The sequence below is a fragment of the Echeneis naucrates genome, chromosome 5 (assembly GCF_900963305.1).
Source record: "Echeneis naucrates chromosome 5, fEcheNa1.1, whole genome shotgun sequence".
Taxonomy (NCBI): domain Eukaryota; kingdom Metazoa; phylum Chordata; class Actinopteri; order Carangiformes; family Echeneidae; genus Echeneis; species Echeneis naucrates.
Window position 1 is genome coordinate 20,866,216 of NC_042515.1, and position 19,509 is coordinate 20,885,724.

Genomic DNA, 19,509 nt, shown 5'->3' on the forward strand with positions numbered 1-19,509 from the left:
TCTCAATGTAGTATGTTGTTTTCTTTTATTTTCCCACTACAATGAAAATTTCATTTGTTTGCCCCTTTTTATTTTCATTTTTTTCTGCAAAGCACTTGTCTGTGAAGAAAGGCGCTATATAGGTACATTTTACTATGTATCTTCTCCTTACTGAATGGTCTGACTGCCTCGTTTGCATTTCTTTAATCCACAGTAACAGTTGTCTCGGGCAGTACTACCAAACATGAAGTAAGGGACAGTTGTTGAACGATTCAAATGTTCATTAAAATGTCAAAGATTGTTGCTGCTGTTTAACTAGGTAGATGAGTAGAAACAAACTGGGATGGAAGAAAAGGAAGAGAATGCCACCTGAATTTACGCCCATCTGCAGACTTTACACCTAAAACCTACATCTGGAGGGTTACAGCACTTAAACCAAGATACACGCTAAAGTATGGTGCTAGATGACCTCATGACCAGTCAGAGAATCACCAAAATGATTTCCAATAATCCTGTGGGGCGAATAATTCATACACAAAAATTTATTGGCAACCCACTCAATTGCTGAAAACCTAATGAAAGAAAAATGCATGAATGTCTGTAAACTGTTTTAAGCAAAACAGTCGGATGTTCATATTTGATATATTTTTGTGAGTGGATCACCATGAAGATTAAATGTCTGTGCTGTGGAGTAATGATAGTCATTTCAGTACAGCTAAAAATTGCTGAGATGCGTGAAACAAAGATAGACTTAACCATCCTTCAATCTTTTGTGTAACTCATTCCTGACTAATACAGTTACTCTAAACTCAGATATGTTGTTTTGTTTCCAGCTCTTTAGAACTTTGGAGATACTTTGCATTCTTTCGTAAATGTTACAAATCTTCACAATAAAATAACACATTTGTTTTACCACTACACATTCATTGTCTCTCTTGTAAAATAGAAGCAAGGACTCATTTGGATTTTGTAAATCAACAGATGGGTGACCTTTTCTGACTTGCTTGTAATGTCACCATAATGTCACACACAGACACACACACTCTTGAGCAATCAATGCGACATCTTGTGCTGTTTTGATGACCTAGCAATCAATAGAGTAATGGAGTGAGGCCCCTTTTTATTGTATTGTCCCATTATTGTTTCACCACCATGACAAAGTGGAGTGGAATGTTTGCCCATTGCAGCAGCAGTGTGTACTCTTATTAAAACACGTCTTTTGTTTATGCTGTACCCCTGTATTGTGTTTCTGAATTTAGACTATTGCTCTCGTGGATTTTGACTTTCATTACTGCAGAGCACTTTGTACTTCTGTTTGAATAAAGGCACAACCAACCGTAACAGTAGGAGTTATGTCTAAAAGAGCGGAAATGAGCTCTGTGTTGGCGCTGAGACTGAGCACACATTCACACTCACATTCGGCTGCAGGCAAAAAGCAAAGCTCTTTAATTGGGCCCTGAGAGAAAACACCAGAACAATCCGGCCAACAATTCATCATGAGTTTAACAGCTGATTAACATCACTGAAATGCATAATGTTTCCTCATGTCTGTTGTGATTTTTTACTCAGCTCGCCTCCATTATTCAGATGGCACAGAGGCAATAATATCATTATAGAAAAATCAACAAGAAAAAACAAACAGGAGAAACTCACCTCATGATTCAAACTTAATGACTGTCAATAAGGAGATGTCACAAAATTCTTCAATGAGTGCTGTCATGTTTTCCTGATACTGGTGAAACTTGCCACATTGCTGCTAAACTGCAGAGGCTGCATTTGTCGAAGAATTATTTTAATTCTCATTTCCACTGTTTTGTGACCTTTCATGGAACAGGCCATTTGCATTTTGATGGAAGAAACTAATATATGCTGATGAGGAGCACTATGCCCACATCTTTTGGATGATGTTTGGAGTTTACTTTGCTGGGGAAGTTGTTGCATGCCTTCAAATTTAGCCGCAAAAATACAGCTTTCAGAAATAGCAAGCATCACTAGATGCCAGCTCAGTGGTATGCACTAATGCTGAAAGCTTCTGTCAAAATAATTCATGATGACAAAAAATCTACAGTCATGACCCAAGCTCTGTAAATGCAGGGTGGTACCACCAACAAGTTAGTATGCTGATGTGTAGTCACACCACTGGTGTGGCTCACAGTTAAAACAAGTGGTGCCATGCTATAAACATTTCCTTGTACAAATTGCATTTTTTCCCCCTGAAATAATTTAATTCATGTAAGAGATTTAACTACATCTTCATCCTCTGCACAGCATTATTCATCAAACACTTGGTGGTCAACAAGCTCTTAACCGGTAGGTAAATTTATCTTTGTATGTGTGAGGGTGTGGTAATAATAAGCTCGCAGGTGCTTTCTCTGCAGATGGTCTCAGGAGGAGGTGCACAGCAGTCACACCCACGCTCACATCCAGAGCAATGAAAACAACCATGGCCGCGCCAGCATGAGCGCTACAACCAACGTGGAGCCATGATAAGTTTGGCTATGTGTGCCTTCTCATTTGCTTAGATAAAGAATCTATGCGAGTCGACCTTCTGTTGAACCCCTCTGATTATCATCTCTTCTCTCAGAGTGGAGCTCATCATGCTGTAAAAAGTATAGAGGAGCTCGGGACTCTGAGCCATCAAGAGCAGAGACTGTTCTGTGGATCACAAATGGCAGCGAAATGATTCCCACAGCTCTTATTTTAGTTTCACATACTTACTGTAGCTGACTATGGCTGCACTCAGCTTTGGAGGAGGCTCTTATAATTTTTTTAAATAAAAGTACGGTTTCATCTTCAGCATGAATTGTATTAGTGTGCAGGACTTTACTGTGCTGAAGACATACACAACAATGATGAATGTGTGGCTCTCAGCAAGAAATCCCTGTTACATAAAAAGAGTAAATTAACAACTGCGTCCATAGTCACATGAAATATATCCAAAGCCAGAAAAACGAAAAGGGTACTAAAGCATCACTTTAATCCTTCCTGTCCCCACCAAAGGGGTCATGCCTGAAAAGAAGCACCTGCCAACCCTGAAGAGGGAACACTTGCTGGTTCTGCTGCTCTGCCGAATGGGATATTGATTCAGGGGAAACTACTGATGCACGGTGATTGTGTAATCATGGCAAAAGGAAGTTAACACTTCATTTCCTTTTGCCATATCACAAGAATGGCAATTTCTGTGCCACTTACAGAAGCTGGTAATACCTCAATAATTTTAGACATCAGAAATGTGTAGAAAGTGCTCCATCATACCAAAGAGGCTTTGCTTAGGCTACATGAGAAGGTGCATATTGGCTCAGACATCACAGGTGGCAGGCATGTTGAAAAATATTTATTATTGAGAAAATGTTTATGAACCTAGACAAATTTATTTCCATGTAAAAGGGTTTGTACAGATCTCTCACCTTCTGATCTGCTGGCAGACTTAAATACAGCTCCGGCAGGCAGCAGTTATCATCTGCTTTCCCCTGCCTGCTGTAACTGTGATATTTATTGCTATTTGACAAATGCCTGTCGTTTTTTATGGATTGGCTGCTGTCAGGGAACTCAGGAAAGCATCCGACACACACCAGCTGGCTGTAAACTGCAGCTTTTAACATGTAATTGTGTTGGCTAATTTACTTCACATGGCCTAAATCACAAACTACAGCCCCATTTATCGACTGATTTTAGTCACTGAAGTTCAATTCACTTCATGAAATGCAGGTCATATATTAGAGGCAACAGATTACGTGCTTTGTGAGAAGACCAGAGCCAATCATCTCCATAGCACCTTTAATAAATCAATCCATGTCACAAAAGCTTTCTGTATTCCTTTATTACATGAATCAAACAAGAACACAGAGCATTGACTTGACTAAATGGTTCCCCTTGACAGTGATCCAGCCATAGCTTAGCTATCATAATGGGCCTGAGAAGAACTTTTGAGCTGTGGCTCTCTCAGTCTGGTGAAGCTTTGTCCACGGTGCTCTTGGTATTTACAGCATGAACGAGAGGCTTTTCATTTTTAGCGAAAGTGTAAAGAAAGCTTGGCTAACTTGCCTTCTAACACATCAACTGTGGAGCTAAAAAAACCTTTCTCCAGTACTGTTGAAGCAGAAACCCTCTATGGGAACTGGGAACTCCAAGTTTCAATACTTTGCTTTGAGAAATATTATGAAGTCATCAGGTTCACATTCAAAAGTATTTTATTGGGATTTTAAACCAATGTATCGATCTTAATTACCTTAATATTTAGAATTCTATCTGATGAAATATGAAATTCTAAAAACCACTTATAATGAGATCTGTCCAAATTCAAAAAAATATTGTTTGAAAAATGCAATCAAATCTTGATAGCATTGTATATTTGGTATCCCTGGCAGCGACAGTCATTTGCAGAAATATAAGAGCTTGGCTGTTTATAGATTCTTCAGGGTAATAGTGGAATTCGACGACTCCTCCATCAGCTTTTGGAGCAGGCACGCAGGCCTTAGCCTTTAAGTCTTCAGCTTCTGCCTCACATTTGCCTTCTTCCATCTCCCAGGACTAAGATTCAATTGCTATTAATATCTCCAGCAGGTATGTCGGAAAAGAGCTCAGAATGCAGACAAGAAAGCCACTTCTGTGACTCAACGGGAGCTTTCCCAACACCGGCTTAGAAACTTACTGGACTGAAACCTGACGCTGGTCTTTGTCAGCATTTATGGAAAAGCTGAACCTCTGCTGCTGTATTTTTAAGACTGTCTCATTTCTGTTTACTGATATAATAAGAAGAAAATAATAATTACGCTTCATTTAATCTGCAAAAAGGAATATGACAGTAAATGTATACAATGACATTTTGTGTGTCGTACAGTATTCTCTGTGATTCACCTTCAGTGCAAAGGAGGAGCTTTTCTCCCTCTACACCTTTGAAAGCATACAAGATGTTTTAGTGGTTTCCCACCTGCAGGGTGTTGACCTTGTCAGTGGTATTTCAGGCTCCAGGGACTTCTCTCACTTGGCTGCCAGCACCTGCAGGTGGATAGAGGGAGGGGTTGTCATGGAAACAGGCAACTGGGATGGGACACAGTGCAGGCTCCAGCACACGCTTTGAAAAGCTTTCATTGATAGCTGTCCCAATGAGCTGATTTCCAGTCTATTACTAGGCTACACACTGAGTCGGCATAAAAGATCGTTCGTTCTGTGCAGATGAAAGAACGTAGAAGATTTGAAAGTAGCAGTTTCAATATGCAAGTTTAACAAATGTCAGTCTACGGCTGGTTTGCCCTCCTCTGTCCATCATTGTCAGCACAGGACACAGGTCTCCCTAAAGGGTCAGTGACATTCACTGACATTTTCCTTGCAGCATCTCCTGACATCTCTATACGTGAAGAAAAGCAGCAGTCTGAGAGAGAGAGTTTAATCCATTTTCACCATCAGTATTTCTGGATGCACCCAGAGCTAAATCACTTCCTGATGGTAGAATAATGGAACATTATCTGGGATACAGTATGTATGGATATGCATGTGTACTAGCATTTCTTTAGCATTTATAAGCATTTTAGGAGGATAACCAAACTGGTTTATCATATTATGATGCAGCTTTTACAAATGGATTAGAATGTAACAGGGCTATGATGTGTTATAGTAGTAGTTGATATATTCTACATTTATTGATCACGTATGGAACCTTTTATATATAAAAGACAAAAAAACATTTAGTTTGAAGCTTCGTTCTTAATGTTTGTACCTATGAAAAAACACTCTTCACCCGAGCTCCATTTACTGGTGTTCATCTACATCTCACGGCTGTCTTTGCTGTCTTCGGGAGTAACAACGTTGTTATGAGTAAATAACATGGAACAAATAAATTGCGTATGTGTCTTGTATTAAAAACAATATTAAATATGTAATGTGCTTCATATTCATTCAAAATATAACTACAAATGTGTTGTTTGATATTGCCAATCATTCATTTCCTGTTGCCGTATGCTCTAACTGTACAGTGTTGTTACAGTTGACAAACGCAGAAATAAAATGATATTGAAAATATGCTCATATGTGCTCATAAATACATTGCAGTGTGTTAGAAATTGTTCCGTGCGCCTAGTGTATACTGATTATACATATCTATTTGTTTAATAATTGTATGAATTGAATACAGAATATATCATTTGTGTTTCCCATATTAAAATAAGCCATTGAAGAGGCATTTCTTCTCCACATATAAAGTCCAAATGCATTCATATTACGATCATTTCAATTTGATTTATATTCCCTCAAAATCTGTAAACTCACTGATAATATTAAAAGATTTTGTTACTTAAACAAGTTTTCAGCGCTTGATGAACTGCCCATTGCTTCCTGTGCGCTGAAGAAAAATATGTCTGCATTCCTGCAATAATGGAGGAGAAGAGGGGTGTAGAGAACATGCAGGAAAATGCACGTTGTCAGGGGAGACTAAACGGGGATCGTTTGATTGCACCACAAAGCTCAAAGCTGTCAGTCAACATCAGAAACAAACAGAGCTTCTGGGCTCCCGCTGGAGATCCACTTCTGTAGACAGTGAGCCACTGAGATTGGGATCTGCATTGTGGTGCAGTGATGGACCTTGCTAAGACATTGACGGTAACTCAATATATTAGCACCTCACTGGCTTTTGCACGAAAGCAGATCTCTTTTTAACCACCCGAGATTAGGAAAAGCTTCATATAATCTTATATCATGATCCAACAAATCACAATGAATAAATAATTTGAAGATGTGCTATAAATTCTGTACCACATAATGCACATCAATGTGAAACATTTAGATGATAATAGCAGCTTTGCTTGGTGCTGATTAATGCTGCAGACTGTATTGCTGTGTTTGTCATTTATCCATAATCACCACCTCCTTCAATCTCGTCTCACTAGCGTTACAATCCCCATGTTTCTTCCTCTGGCAAGCTTTGGTGCTGTAGATGTATGCTTGGTATAAAACAAGTCATTGAACAAAAATGCAGGCAATATATCCACTGTCTTGGTTTTGAATGGCTAATTTCTTCTGTTTTTGGAGTTACTGTATTTACTCCAAGGCATATTGTGCGGTAATTATATTCTACTGGGACGAGAATTTAAATTATTCCCTGATAATTGCTTTGCAGAGGCAAAACATTCTGCAGTCTGCATTCCCTATTCTCCCTCTCTCAACACTTATGTCCTAACCTAACACCTACAGCTACACTCATCGCACTAGAATTAATAAAACTGTAATGTAAAAGATTAATGTGAGTTGATTGTCCCTGCAACAACAATTTTGGCTTTCCGAACCTTTTACCATCAATCTGTAAACGCCTGTTTCACCAAATTACTTTTATGAAATATGTGGAATGACATAATTAACTGTATGTATGTTTAATAAAAATGACACTTGGTGTTAAAATCATGGTTTAAAAAATATGAGGAAAGAAGATTTTATTTAAGTTGCTCCTCAATAAACAACATGTTTGTGTGTGGAAACCACAACAAAACCAGTGATTGTAGACATATTCTAGCAAAATAAGAAAAGAAATATTTAAGAAATTTAAAAAGCCTTACAACTATTTACCTAGTTTATAACATTCATATTTCTATTGCTGGTTTACAGTAGTTGCTCTGCAAACGTAAAGTCTAAATCAAACTTACTGTTATTCAATGTACAAAAAGTAAATTAAATCATAGCTGATACAACATTACAGAAGAATTGCTAACATTATTCAATAGACAGTATATCAAGTCTAAACGTACTTTGTCAGCTTATATTTAAGTTGATAGACAAATTAGTATATATATTTCAGTGCACAACAGTCAACAGTGAAACTGTTTTACAAGAGAAAGAAAGATTGCAGTCTCTAACAGTTCTGCCAGAGAAAACATGTCAAAAACAGGTCGGATTTCAGCTTTTCCTTTGCTCACGCACACTGAATCCGTGACAATGCTCATGCTGTGTTCATCAAAACAAGTACTAAAAATAAAGCACGGTGACTACTAAGTCCAGGAAGCTAAACAAAGCTGCCATATTGTGTGTCAAAATTAGCAAGAGGTAAAAAGGCAAAATGCTAAACTAAAGATCTGAAAATGTTGGTTTGTTGTTCGCTTCAAAGAGCAAGTTTAAGCAAACCGACGAAAACAAAAAGGAAACTGGAAAGAAAAGAAATTACTCAGTCCACTTTTACACAAAGAAGCAAACATGTATATTTGTGCTCCTGAAAGAAACATGTCTCTGTATCTCCCACTGGATAGTTAGTAGCTTTCACCACATGTAATAGCTGCGAGTGGTGTCCACCTGGCTAGGTTTGGTCTCAGAGGAGCCCTCTTTTTCCTTCTCACTGTCCGCCTCCCACAAATTGATAAGAGGAGGGTACAACTCATTTAGCGGTATAGAGGAGGTTTTCTGCATGTACTTTTTCAGAGAATGGTGATAGTTTTTCCTTTTCCACCTCTTAGCAATGTACACACCCAGGGAAGCCAGACTGATGATTGCAAACATTGTTCCCATGACTGCTGCAAGGGCAGTGTTGGTCCCTTGGTCAGATATTTCCACGGCAAAGGTTGCCTGCTTTGTTGTCACATTCACACACGACTTCTGCGTTTGTTGATGGACGTTGGAGACGGTGAGGCACACTTCGTACTCCGTTGCTGGTTGTAAATGAGTAAGGTTGTACTCGTGGACGTCCACAGGTACCCTGGCAGTGTAAGTAATATGTGGGTTGTCTATTTTCATGGTGGCAGATGACCACTTGAGGTTAGAGGTCATTATGTTTGAGTTTATTTTCCAGGACACCAAGATAGAGTGAGATTCGGTCTGTTTGACAGAGATCTTCATCAGCTGGGTGCTATCCAATAGAGTGCCGTTTACTCGTATAGCTATCACTTTTGTGTCAGCTCCTTCTGAGTTTTGAGCCACGCAGGTGTATCTGCCTGAGTCTTCTACCTGGATCCGAGAAATTCTCAGCGTCCCTTCACTACTGAGGCTGTACTTGTCTGACAGAGTGTCCATCATTACCTTGTTCCCCATGGGCGTCACCCAGTAGATTTCAGGCTCAGGCTTCGACATGGCTCTGCAGTCCAAACTCACGGTCATGCCAATGTCCAAATTGAGGTGGCTGGGGAAGGTGTCATGAGAAATCATTGGCAAGCACTGAATTGCCCCATTCTTCTGCAGCACCTCCCGCACATGCATTCCCCTGAACTCTGCTGGCATAGCACACAACATGAACACGGGCTCCATGAAACGGATGGTGGTCTTGTTGGAGCTCATCCACTGGATGACACAGTCACAGCGAAGAGGGTTGCTGTGGATGCTGATCTCACGTAGGTTTGGAAGGTTGTCCACTGTGGACTCGTAGAGGGCGTTCAGGGCATTGTTATTTAGCATAAGACTCTCCAAGGCGGGGAGATCACGAAAGGCCTGACGATTGATGTAGGAGAACTTGGGATTGTTTGTAGCCTCCAGTTTGGTGAGCTCTGGAAGGTTGTCCAAAGCGTAGCGATCAATAGTAACCAACTCTCCCATGTTGTTTACACCCAGCTCCTTCAGCCTCAGCATGTTCTTGAAATCTCCTTCCTGAATTTTGTGCACTGGGTTTTTATTCAAATCCAAAAACTTGAGGTTAGGTAGCTTCTGAAGAGCTCTCTGAGGAACTCGAACAAGCTTATTGTCATAGAAAGAGAGGCTCTCCAGATTATCAAGTCCCACAAAGGCATTTCCGGGGATATCCGTCAAATCCATTCCAGCCAAAACAAGGCTTCTCAAGTTGCCCAGGGGCTTGAAATTGAAGTCCATTATTCCAACAACAGGGTTTTCCCCGATCATGAGGATCTCTAGATTGGGCGTGGACTCAAACCACTGGCTGTTGATGGCATTAAGCTTGTTGGAGTTGAGGTGAAGCCTGAGCAGATTGTGGAGTCCAGAGAAGGCATTGGCAGAGATGGTGTTGATCTGATTGTGGTTGATATAGAGCTCCTGCAGGTTGCTGAGGTCCTGAAGACAGTAATCTGGCATTTCTGTGATCTGGTTCTCCTCCAGATGGAGCGTGGTGAGCTGGGACATATTGGTAAGACCAACATCCCGAATGCTACTGAAGTTGTTCTGAGACAAATCCAGCTCAGTCAGATTGAAGAGCTGCTCCAGCTCCTCACTGGTCCTGGCAATGTAGTTGCTCTGTAGGAGGAGAACCTGAGTATCGCTGGAAAGGTTTCCCGGGATACGGGTCAAGCGAAGGTCATTGCAGTCCACAGTGATAGCTTCTCTGTAGGTGGACTGGGGAGTGAACCATGGCCGGATCTCGCACACACATAGCTGGGGACACTCATTGCTTTGGACGAAGGATAGTCCTACAGATACCAGGATCAGGCCAGCAAGCACCTGGCCTAGTAGAAGGCAGTCTAACCTCCGTCTAGCCATGCTGGGGAGGGTCAGAAGACTTTGGGAAAGGATGTCTTAAAATCATCAACTAGACTTTTCACAGATTAGGTCTTTTAAGCCAGAGAAATCATCATCACTTGATGGTTGAATTTTACAATGAGATCCTGGAGCGGCAGGGTGATCTGGAAAAGACAAACAAAACATGTGTCATTATACAGAAATCATAGTCCACCATTTTGGGAGAGATGATGAATCCTGATGACTGTGGAAATTCGATGAAAGTTGACATCACCACGTCAAATTAAAAAAATCCCTGAAAAATTTCTTGGATTTCCATCAGCCCAAACTGCATTATATATTCAGTGTTACTTAGCAAATGCTAAATGTTAAGCTGTAATGATGATCACTCATTTATTGGTATACATTGTACTTCGGCTCGTATATTAGATCAGCATGTTGCAGCATTGTCAATTTAAGCATAATTTACATGCTGACAGTAGCATAATTGTTCAAAGCACCGCTGAATGGTTACAGTATGGCGTGGCTGTAGACACTCAGTCTTGTCGCATGTAACAATAACTGAAACATCACAGAATCTATAATGTTTCTTGTAAATGTAGGAAATACTTAAGACAACAGATTGACTGAGAAAAACAACTGCTCCTCCATTATCCTTATGAGACGGAGGGTTATGTGCAGCATCAACAGTTTTGAGAAAATGCAAGTTCAGCTCATTACAATGCCTCCACCAAACACTGCTCAGAACAACTTGGAAACAGATCAAATTCCATTGAGGGCTTTCATCTCTCCAACAGGCCCATAAGGACTCCATCATTAGTTTCTCCGAACATCATTAAACACTATGAGATATTAGTATGTGCTGTGCCTCAAAGAAAGCAAAAAAGATGCACGTCTTAATTTTTAATGCAACATCTTCTGCATTCTGAATTTAGGGCAAACATAAAAAAAAAAAAAAGTTTTCAGCAGGCCCAGGAGTTTGAGGATGACTGGATAGAGATGGAAGGCTGTCAAAACTTTGAAAGAAGCATTCTTTTACTTCAAGAAGACTCCAAATAAGGATTTCAGGAGAGGGTAGTAAGAGGACGTGAGGCTTGGTTGAGGGAATGAGAGCTCCTGCGAGGTGCAAAGAGCATCTGCCAGACCATATGGCAGTAACACCTACTCCAATCACTTGGAGGATAAGGCATGTATTCTGGCAAACAATATGCTTCTCATACTAAATGCCAGTGCTGTATCTTTAATCCCCTACTGTGCATCATGAAATGGGTGTTAGCGCTATATCATTTTTATCCATGCATGGCAGTGTGGGTCATTTAGTTTTTATGGTCAGCCAGCCATTTCAATCCAAAATGAAATATTTTAGCATGTGCCACCCCACCACTACTTATTCTCCGAAGAGCTAGCAAACAAGATGTGAATTTAACATGCCTTTGTATTTAGATTTTGTAACATCCAGACGGAGACGGGGCATCCAATCTCCAGGTCACCTCTCACTGTGCTAAGTACCTTCATAATTATTCTACAGACATGTAAGTTGTATCACACAAAGCAAATGCACACATTGCACACAACTCCTACCTCTTTAACCACAGCTGCCACCATAGACAGGGATACACATAACTGGTACGCAGGTATGAGTGACGTAGGCAAGCCATGCATAGCATCACTTCTGAAACTGTTTCAGTCACTCATGACAAGCTGTCTACAGTACACGTCTAGCATATGACGGATCATTGCTTTAGTTTCCTCTACTGTACAAAACATGTGGCCTCTCTCCACAATCATATACTTTATACAGACTTACTGTGTCTACACAACAGCTTTATACCTCACCTTTTCTTATTAACAGGATTAGGGGGCCAGCACTTCTTTAACAAGCCCATGCACTTGTGGTATCTTACAGCAGCACTTAAGAGATCTCATTATCCCGTTAGATCTATTTACCAAAGGAGGCATCCTATCGAGTGCAGCGCCATACGGCAGCACCACAGCACCACAGCCTTCTCCACCACACAGCTTTATGGTCAACACCAGCTTAAGAAGACAGCACTTAAGAGGCTTTCAAACAAGAGAGCTGACTAATTCATCTGAATGCAAACTGCCTGGCAACAGCACCGGGGAGACAGATACACTTCTCTGCTCCTCCTATACTGGAGATTCCCTATGGGACAGGGCGGGGCATGGGTGAAACAGGGATAGTACAGTATCTTGTCTTAAAGCTAAAGCACTATATGTTGGGACGATTGCTGTGCCAGTCAGGATTAGAGGATGGAGATGCTGAGGTGGAGATTAGCTGGGAATAGTGTACTAGATTCAAACCAAGATGAGAGAAACAGGTCACTTAGCACTTTAATTAAAAGCAACATATATCGTGCAGCAGAGGCCTAAATGAGTTTTAATGTGATGGTAATCTCATTACAAAAATAATTAGTTAAGCATCTGTTTGTAATGCTGTCAATGACTAAATGCTGGGTCTTATTACGTTATTTGGAATAAAGTAATTACCCATACTGGAAAGAGATGTAGAATAGTCTGTTTCTGGCATGACACACAGATTAAAGGTTGCTGTAACTGGAGCACATTGGCTTCATATTACCACAAAATATATTTAAAAGCACAAGATCCCAAGGCAGATTTAGGAATATATATCTCCCCATCTTCCTCTATTTACTACAAACGGGGTTAATCTTTGAATCATCCCATTCAGTAAATGCTGACAGCTTTGTCTGCGTTCCCCTTTATGCAATGTAACATTAAGAAGTATTTGATCCTATTTAATGCTGGACATACAAAATCTGACACTATTGTCAAAGCAAAAAGTGGGTTAGGTGATTTTTTTTTTTTTTTTTTTCCAGAAATGATGTGCTGCTGTAACAACGGGCACTTAAAAGACCAAAATAAAAACTGCTGTCAACATCCCCTTGGTGGATTTTTTAACAACAACTAAGGCTGTCTGGAACATCCTGACACAGGTCTATTGTGATCCGAGAGCCACAGGAAAGCTTGAAAACACACAGCAGGTGGGAGAACACTCTAAAGGCAGGAAGCAGAGAACCCCAGAGGTTTTAATCACAGCCACCTCTGAACCTTCAAATAAACAGCTTCACACATGGCATCTCCGCTAGATTTTACCCTGCTGGATGGTGCTGGATCACCATGTTTACCTTAGATGGAGAACAGCAGACACACGCCTGGAACAGGTGTTGATAACCAAACTAACATGGATCCTAAAATCCACAAAAAGAAACTCACAACTTTAAACCCAATTTATTCAGTCACTGAAAGATTTTGTCTGGTTTATACATGCATACAAATTTACAGCGCCACAAAAATAACTAAAAAAAAAAACCCCAAAACAAAATAAAAAGCATACAAACTGATCTTTTAGAACTTGCCAGTGCCCTTTATCGATTCATTTCCTGTTGTTTAATGAAACGATTGACGCTTCTCTCGCAGTGAAGCAGCACTTTCTCATGGTGTCAAAGGAAATTAATGGAATGAGCATTTTAATTTTCACGGGTGGGACGTAACAGATAACTGTGAAGAACAGCTGCATGTCCTCAAGGCCAATAGACTACTTAGACGATTTATTTATGTGACGCTCGGGTGATTTCCATTATATCTCCTCAACGATGTCATATTATTAAGATGAAATCTGGACATATAGTGATTAAATAATTAACCTCTGTTAGTGATCTGGGCACCTGTTTCATCTAGGTCTTTTTACTAATAATAATAGTTATCCAACTAATATGATCAGTTGACCTGATCATATTAGTAATAAAATTACTAATATGATCAGGTCAACTGATGAGAGCATCAAGGTTTTGGGTTGAAAACACATAAACAAGCTGATGTGACACCAAATGTGGCTGTCAATCACAACCTTCCGCAAGGGAAAGAGGCTTTGACAACAGCGGTGGGCGCTATTGATCCCTGTTTACAAGCAGACAACATCTAAATGGGGGAAAAATGGTGATGATTTCATTTGAACACTATACAGAAGTCAAATTATTCAATATTTTATGAGAAAAAGAAAAGTTTCAAGAGAGAAAAACAGACATCACTTGGATTTCTGTTCTCTTAGGCCTGACTTCTTCCACAATAACTGTGGCTGGTGACAAGACAACTTGATGGATAAGGTAGTAAAAAAAGAAGAAAAAATATATATAAATATATATCTATCTATATTTTTTTCCCTTGGGATTCAAGACTACTTTAGCTGAAATAGTAATACTGCAGAGCCTCGAGAGAGTAACTCCGCACCTCCACCACTTCGCTGTTTTGGGCTTTCAGTGTTTTTTGTTTTTAATACCAACAACTACAGTGGATCCTAATTCAATACCATGGTCGTCTGGGGGGGCATGAGCCCACACAATGAGCTGCCATTTCAACTCCGAACATGTTTGGCAGCCATGAAATTTTTAATTTTCATCTCATGCCATGAAAATAGACCCCTGTCATTTCCATTTGAGAGACTGACACTGAAACACTGAAACTTATTAATTGGCCTCCTGATGTACATGAATTCACACAAGTCATGCAGCCCAAAGACGTGACAGTAAATCTCCAAGGGGGTACAGTATGAGTAGTTTTCATAAGATATTGTGCCAATACATTCAGATCTGTAAAATGTAAAATCCTTTTCATCTAAGGATCTAAAATTCACTTTCCTAATTCTTCCAGCAATTTGAACGTGTGTTTCTGTGTTTGCGATGTGAAAATCCTCATGTACAGTATCACCAATAACTAGATAAAATCTACAGATTCATTGTTCTTCTTAGGCTGAGCTCTCCATCCCATAATATTGTCTGAGAAATGACTGCAGTAAAAATTGAGAGCGACATAAGAGAATGTGGATGTGATTTAAACTGGATAACGTGAGCATAAAGGCTCACCCAGGAGGCGTACATTTGACCCCCACTTTCCCCTTCAGCTTTAGTTTATTCACATGCACTTAAAAAAAAACATATAAGAAGAAACAAGAGAAAACTAAAACTACAGGTGGAGCAGGTGAGATAAAAAAAAGGCTAGGGAGACTATAAACACATCTTGTCACAATTGGAAGGAAACCAAGGTGACAAAAACACTCCTGAAATAGATGACAGAACTTGAGTGACATGGAAAAGTATGTTATCCTGAAAGAAAGTGCACTGTGACAACTAATTAAATTTATATATTCTAAATTCCATTTTGTTGTCACAGTGCACTTTCTTTCAGGATACATGAGGTACTAACGAACTAACATGAGGTGATAACTCAACACTTGCTTCTTGTGTCCATCCAACACTAGAATACATGAAAAAAGGATATATATCACTGCCTCCAGGGAAACACCAATATCCAACCCAACTGCAGCACACACCTCCTTCAGTGATAATAAGCATGTAAACTATTTTTCTCCTGAGCAGACGAGGGAATCAGGTCTTTCTTCGCTCTTCCCAATGTGTTGTCACGAGCCCTTCGCGTGCGCTTTCTTCAGCCCGAAGGCTGCTCATCACCTCCCTCCTCAAAGGATTTAATATAACACACTCAACATCCTTGTGGGAGTCGTAAATAAGCAGAAGTTTGTTTTTTTTGTTTTTTTAACAATACATGTTTCCTCTCTGCTGTGCTCTGGATGAGCACAGCAGAGGAAAGAAACTGCCACACTTGTCTAATGAAACTCTATGGATAATTTGGTAAATATGCAAAGCAGCACACAATGCGAGTCATGCTTGTTGGATTGGACGTGTGTGCTCCCTGGTTTTGTGAGGAGCCTCTTGTCAGGTCTTCATCAGCAGTAGCAGCAGCCGCGGTATTGATTGTACAGCAGCTTGATTGCTCTCCAACTGGTTCACCTTCAACCAGGATGGGGAAACACTCAATGAACACTTGGAGATCTTAAGCTCTTCCACAGGGCGCCTAATTAGATTTGTTTTAAACTGAGGCCCTGAATTATACAACAATAACAACACTGTCTAATCTCATTGTAAACAAAAGGCTCACACTATTGTTAAAGCCAAAGAAAGTTTGAGCCTCTGTAATTTTCCGACTGTCAAACTGAATATTTATTACCATGCGCACAACAAGACCTTTGACAAACTCAATTTGTGAGTGAGGAAAACTGTTGCCTGGGTGATATTTCGTAAAAATAGTCATAGTTAGTGGTCCATCCAGCTGGAAGTTTTATTTTCACTTGTCTTGGTAGACACGAGCCAAAAATAATCTCACACATGGATATACCTATAATTGACATATTCAATTTTAATTAGACCAATAATGATAAAAAAAAACGTGTATAGGTTTAAGATAAAAAAAGGCTTAATTTTATTTTACATAAAGCATTTAATTTAGTAAGTTTAAGCATCAATAGGAGTCTGCTCAGCCTGTGAACACAGCTTTATCATGACAACTGATGAAGAAGAAAAAAAACTGGTATTAGCTATCTAGTTGGATTATGGGAAATGCAGGATGGACTGGGATAAAGGGTTTGGTTTAGTCCTGCTCTACATGTAAATTGCCATGATGTAACTCTAGTATGATTTGGTGCTAAATCTGATTTGATTTGGATATCTCTGACAATTCAGTGCCACCCTGAAGCTAAAATACTGATCATTACTTTGATTTGTGCACCAACATGTTCATTTGGTTGAGTCTCTTCAACAAACCATCTGTGGGAGGAGCTGAGATCTGAGCAGTTACGTACAGCACACTCTCTACCATGGCAACGGTATTTTACCACAACATCTACATGTGGCCTCCATCCCACATTTTATTTTAGACTCATTTTACAATCAAATAGATGTCAGATAGGGAGGTGATCCAGCTGGGTATGGCCTCTCATTCAGAGTGTGGCTGATTAGACCATGGAAGGATGCCCACCAGGGACAAGTGCTGTCCACACACACACACACACACACACACACACACACACACACACACACACACCACTGTTGCCCAGAACAAAACGACAGCACAGGTGTGTCACCCTGAGCTAGGCAGTGCACTACGAAGTCACGTCTGCCTCGGAGAAACATCCATCTCTGACGCATCAACACATGGACGCTTCCACGCCATGAGCTACCTCAGGGCAGGGGGAGTTGTTTTGCTACTGAGTCTGTGGTCTGCAGCACCTGTAGTCCATGAAGGACAAAGGGTTAATGACGCCTCACTCCTTCTTATAGAAATAAAGGCTTGAGCTCCCCCTCCCTCCCCTCTTCGCCCTGCCTTATACCCCCGGGATGTAACTGTTGTTGGGATGGAGGTGGGGGTAGGGTGAAGCCTTTAACCCCCTCCCACAAACCCTGTTGTCTCCAAACAACCCCGCCTACAGACAGAGACACCTGCAGCACACTCCCTTTAGTCACACTTTAAGCCTTATGTATGTGTCTGTCTATATACTTTGTCCAGGATGCTACTTTGGGCGGGTGTGTGTGTGTGTGTGTGGGTGGGGGGGGGGGGGGGGGGTTGCCTTCTGCTGGCTCGATCACAAACAGCATAAAGGCAGCAATCAAGACAAAGATCCCAACAATAAACATAAAATGCCCAGTTGAGACAAAACAAACGGGAAGTCTATATACTAGACACACACACGATTATATTAAGCTGCATTGTGTGTATGTGTGTGTGTAACTGCTTTGCTTGGCTTTTGTGTCCATGTCATTATCCTGTAAAGTTGCTGAAACAACACTCACTTTTATTTGACTCAGAGGGGGAAAGGAGGAAATTTGACTCCCAGCACTTTGTTTTATAAAGAGGCCATATATATTTATACATATAGAAGGCAGTTAAAAATAACAGCCACCCACTGTAAAAAACAAACAAACAAACAAACAAACAAACAAAAAACAAGAGGGAACCCTTTCATCATACAGTGTTATGTCCCTTCCCCTAAAGTTGAGCGATGCAAGTCAGCAGTCTCCACCACGAAAGCGCAACAGCTGCAGCGACCGAAGCAGCGTTTGTGAATCACAATAGACCCCCTGCCAATGCAACCCCATTCTCAGCAGCATCTCCTACAGACGGCCTTGTCTTTATCCCCGAGGAAGACTTTTTTTTTTTTTTTTTGCTTCGAAAGGAGGGATCGAGACATCTGCCAACATACTTTAACATTAATATGCAAATCACATTCAGCCTACACAAGCCTGCGCACGCCGCACGCCAGATCCTGCTGCCTTCTGCAACTACCGCAACGAGATCAAAGTTAGTTTTCCGCGGAGCAGCCCATCATTTGACGCATTGTAGACGGTTGATATATTACTTATGGTCAACTGGCCTTTTAGGGTTTCAAATCAAAACTGTAAGTCTGGAGGGAGCTGGAGCCAGACTGCAGTTCCTTACAAAAAAAAAAAAAAGACAGTAAATAAATAAATAAAATCATATAAATGTGATAATGCCCTTGAGTGTGGCTGCATCCTAAACATCTCAACTCATTGCGTCGCCCTCGCAGGGGAATATATGATGAATGGAAACATATTAAGAAAGTAGGCCTGTGTGTGAATCTACACAAAAACAACACTAATCTGCTGCCGTGGGGTCAATGGGGGGGTCCCTAAAAACACATTTCCCTGTCAGAACAGCTCAAGGAGAAAGTACCGGACTACAGCTGTGGACAGCTCTCACCTTGTTGGCATTCCAGTCCGACGATCCGGAGCGCACGGATCCTTCATCCAAACACACGCGTCGACACACGGCGGCGGAGGAGAGAAGCGTCGGCTCATCGGATAAAAACCTAACGGCACATATTCCTGTTTCAGCTGGCTGCAGGGTGTTTACAGCGATCAGTCCCAGGGCGCCTTGGAGAGAGCCATGGCGCGGTCTGCGACCCCGAACACCGACCGGTCTGTGTCCCCCCCCCTCCGGTCCAACGAAATTCCTCCGCTGCTCCGCCGCCTGCCGCCTGCTGCCTGCTGCCTGTCGCCGCCGCTGCTGCGGCTCCTTCTTCGGATGGAGCAGAAAAATGATCCAAACACCTGGCGCCGTCCAGAGCCAGTCAGCTGATTCCCCGGCAGGCTATTGGCTGAGAGAGCCTGTCTGTCACCGACGGCCAAGCAGAGCAGAGCACCATCTGCTCCAGGCCTGTGGTGAGAACAAAGGCGAGGAGAGGGCGACGGGGCCCGGTGAGAGGGGGGAGATGGTGGGTGAAGAAAAAAAAAAACAAAACAAACAAACAAA

General features: G+C 41.1%; 1 protein-coding gene across 1 annotated transcript; it reads right to left on the minus strand.

Annotated features, from left to right (window-relative positions):
* Positions 1-7,382: 7,382 nt before the first annotated feature.
* On the minus strand, positions 7,383-19,282 carry lrrn1 (leucine rich repeat neuronal 1). The gene is made up of 2 exons (XM_029501780.1): positions 18,958-19,282; positions 7,383-10,514 (listed from the first exon to the last, which is right to left on the minus strand). Exon 2 carries the CDS (start codon positions 10,369-10,371, stop codon positions 8,218-8,220), a length of 2,154 nt encoding a protein of 717 aa, XP_029357640.1. The 5' UTR covers positions 10,372-10,514; positions 18,958-19,282; the 3' UTR covers positions 7,383-8,217.
* Between the last annotated feature and the right edge of the window lie 227 nt (positions 19,283-19,509).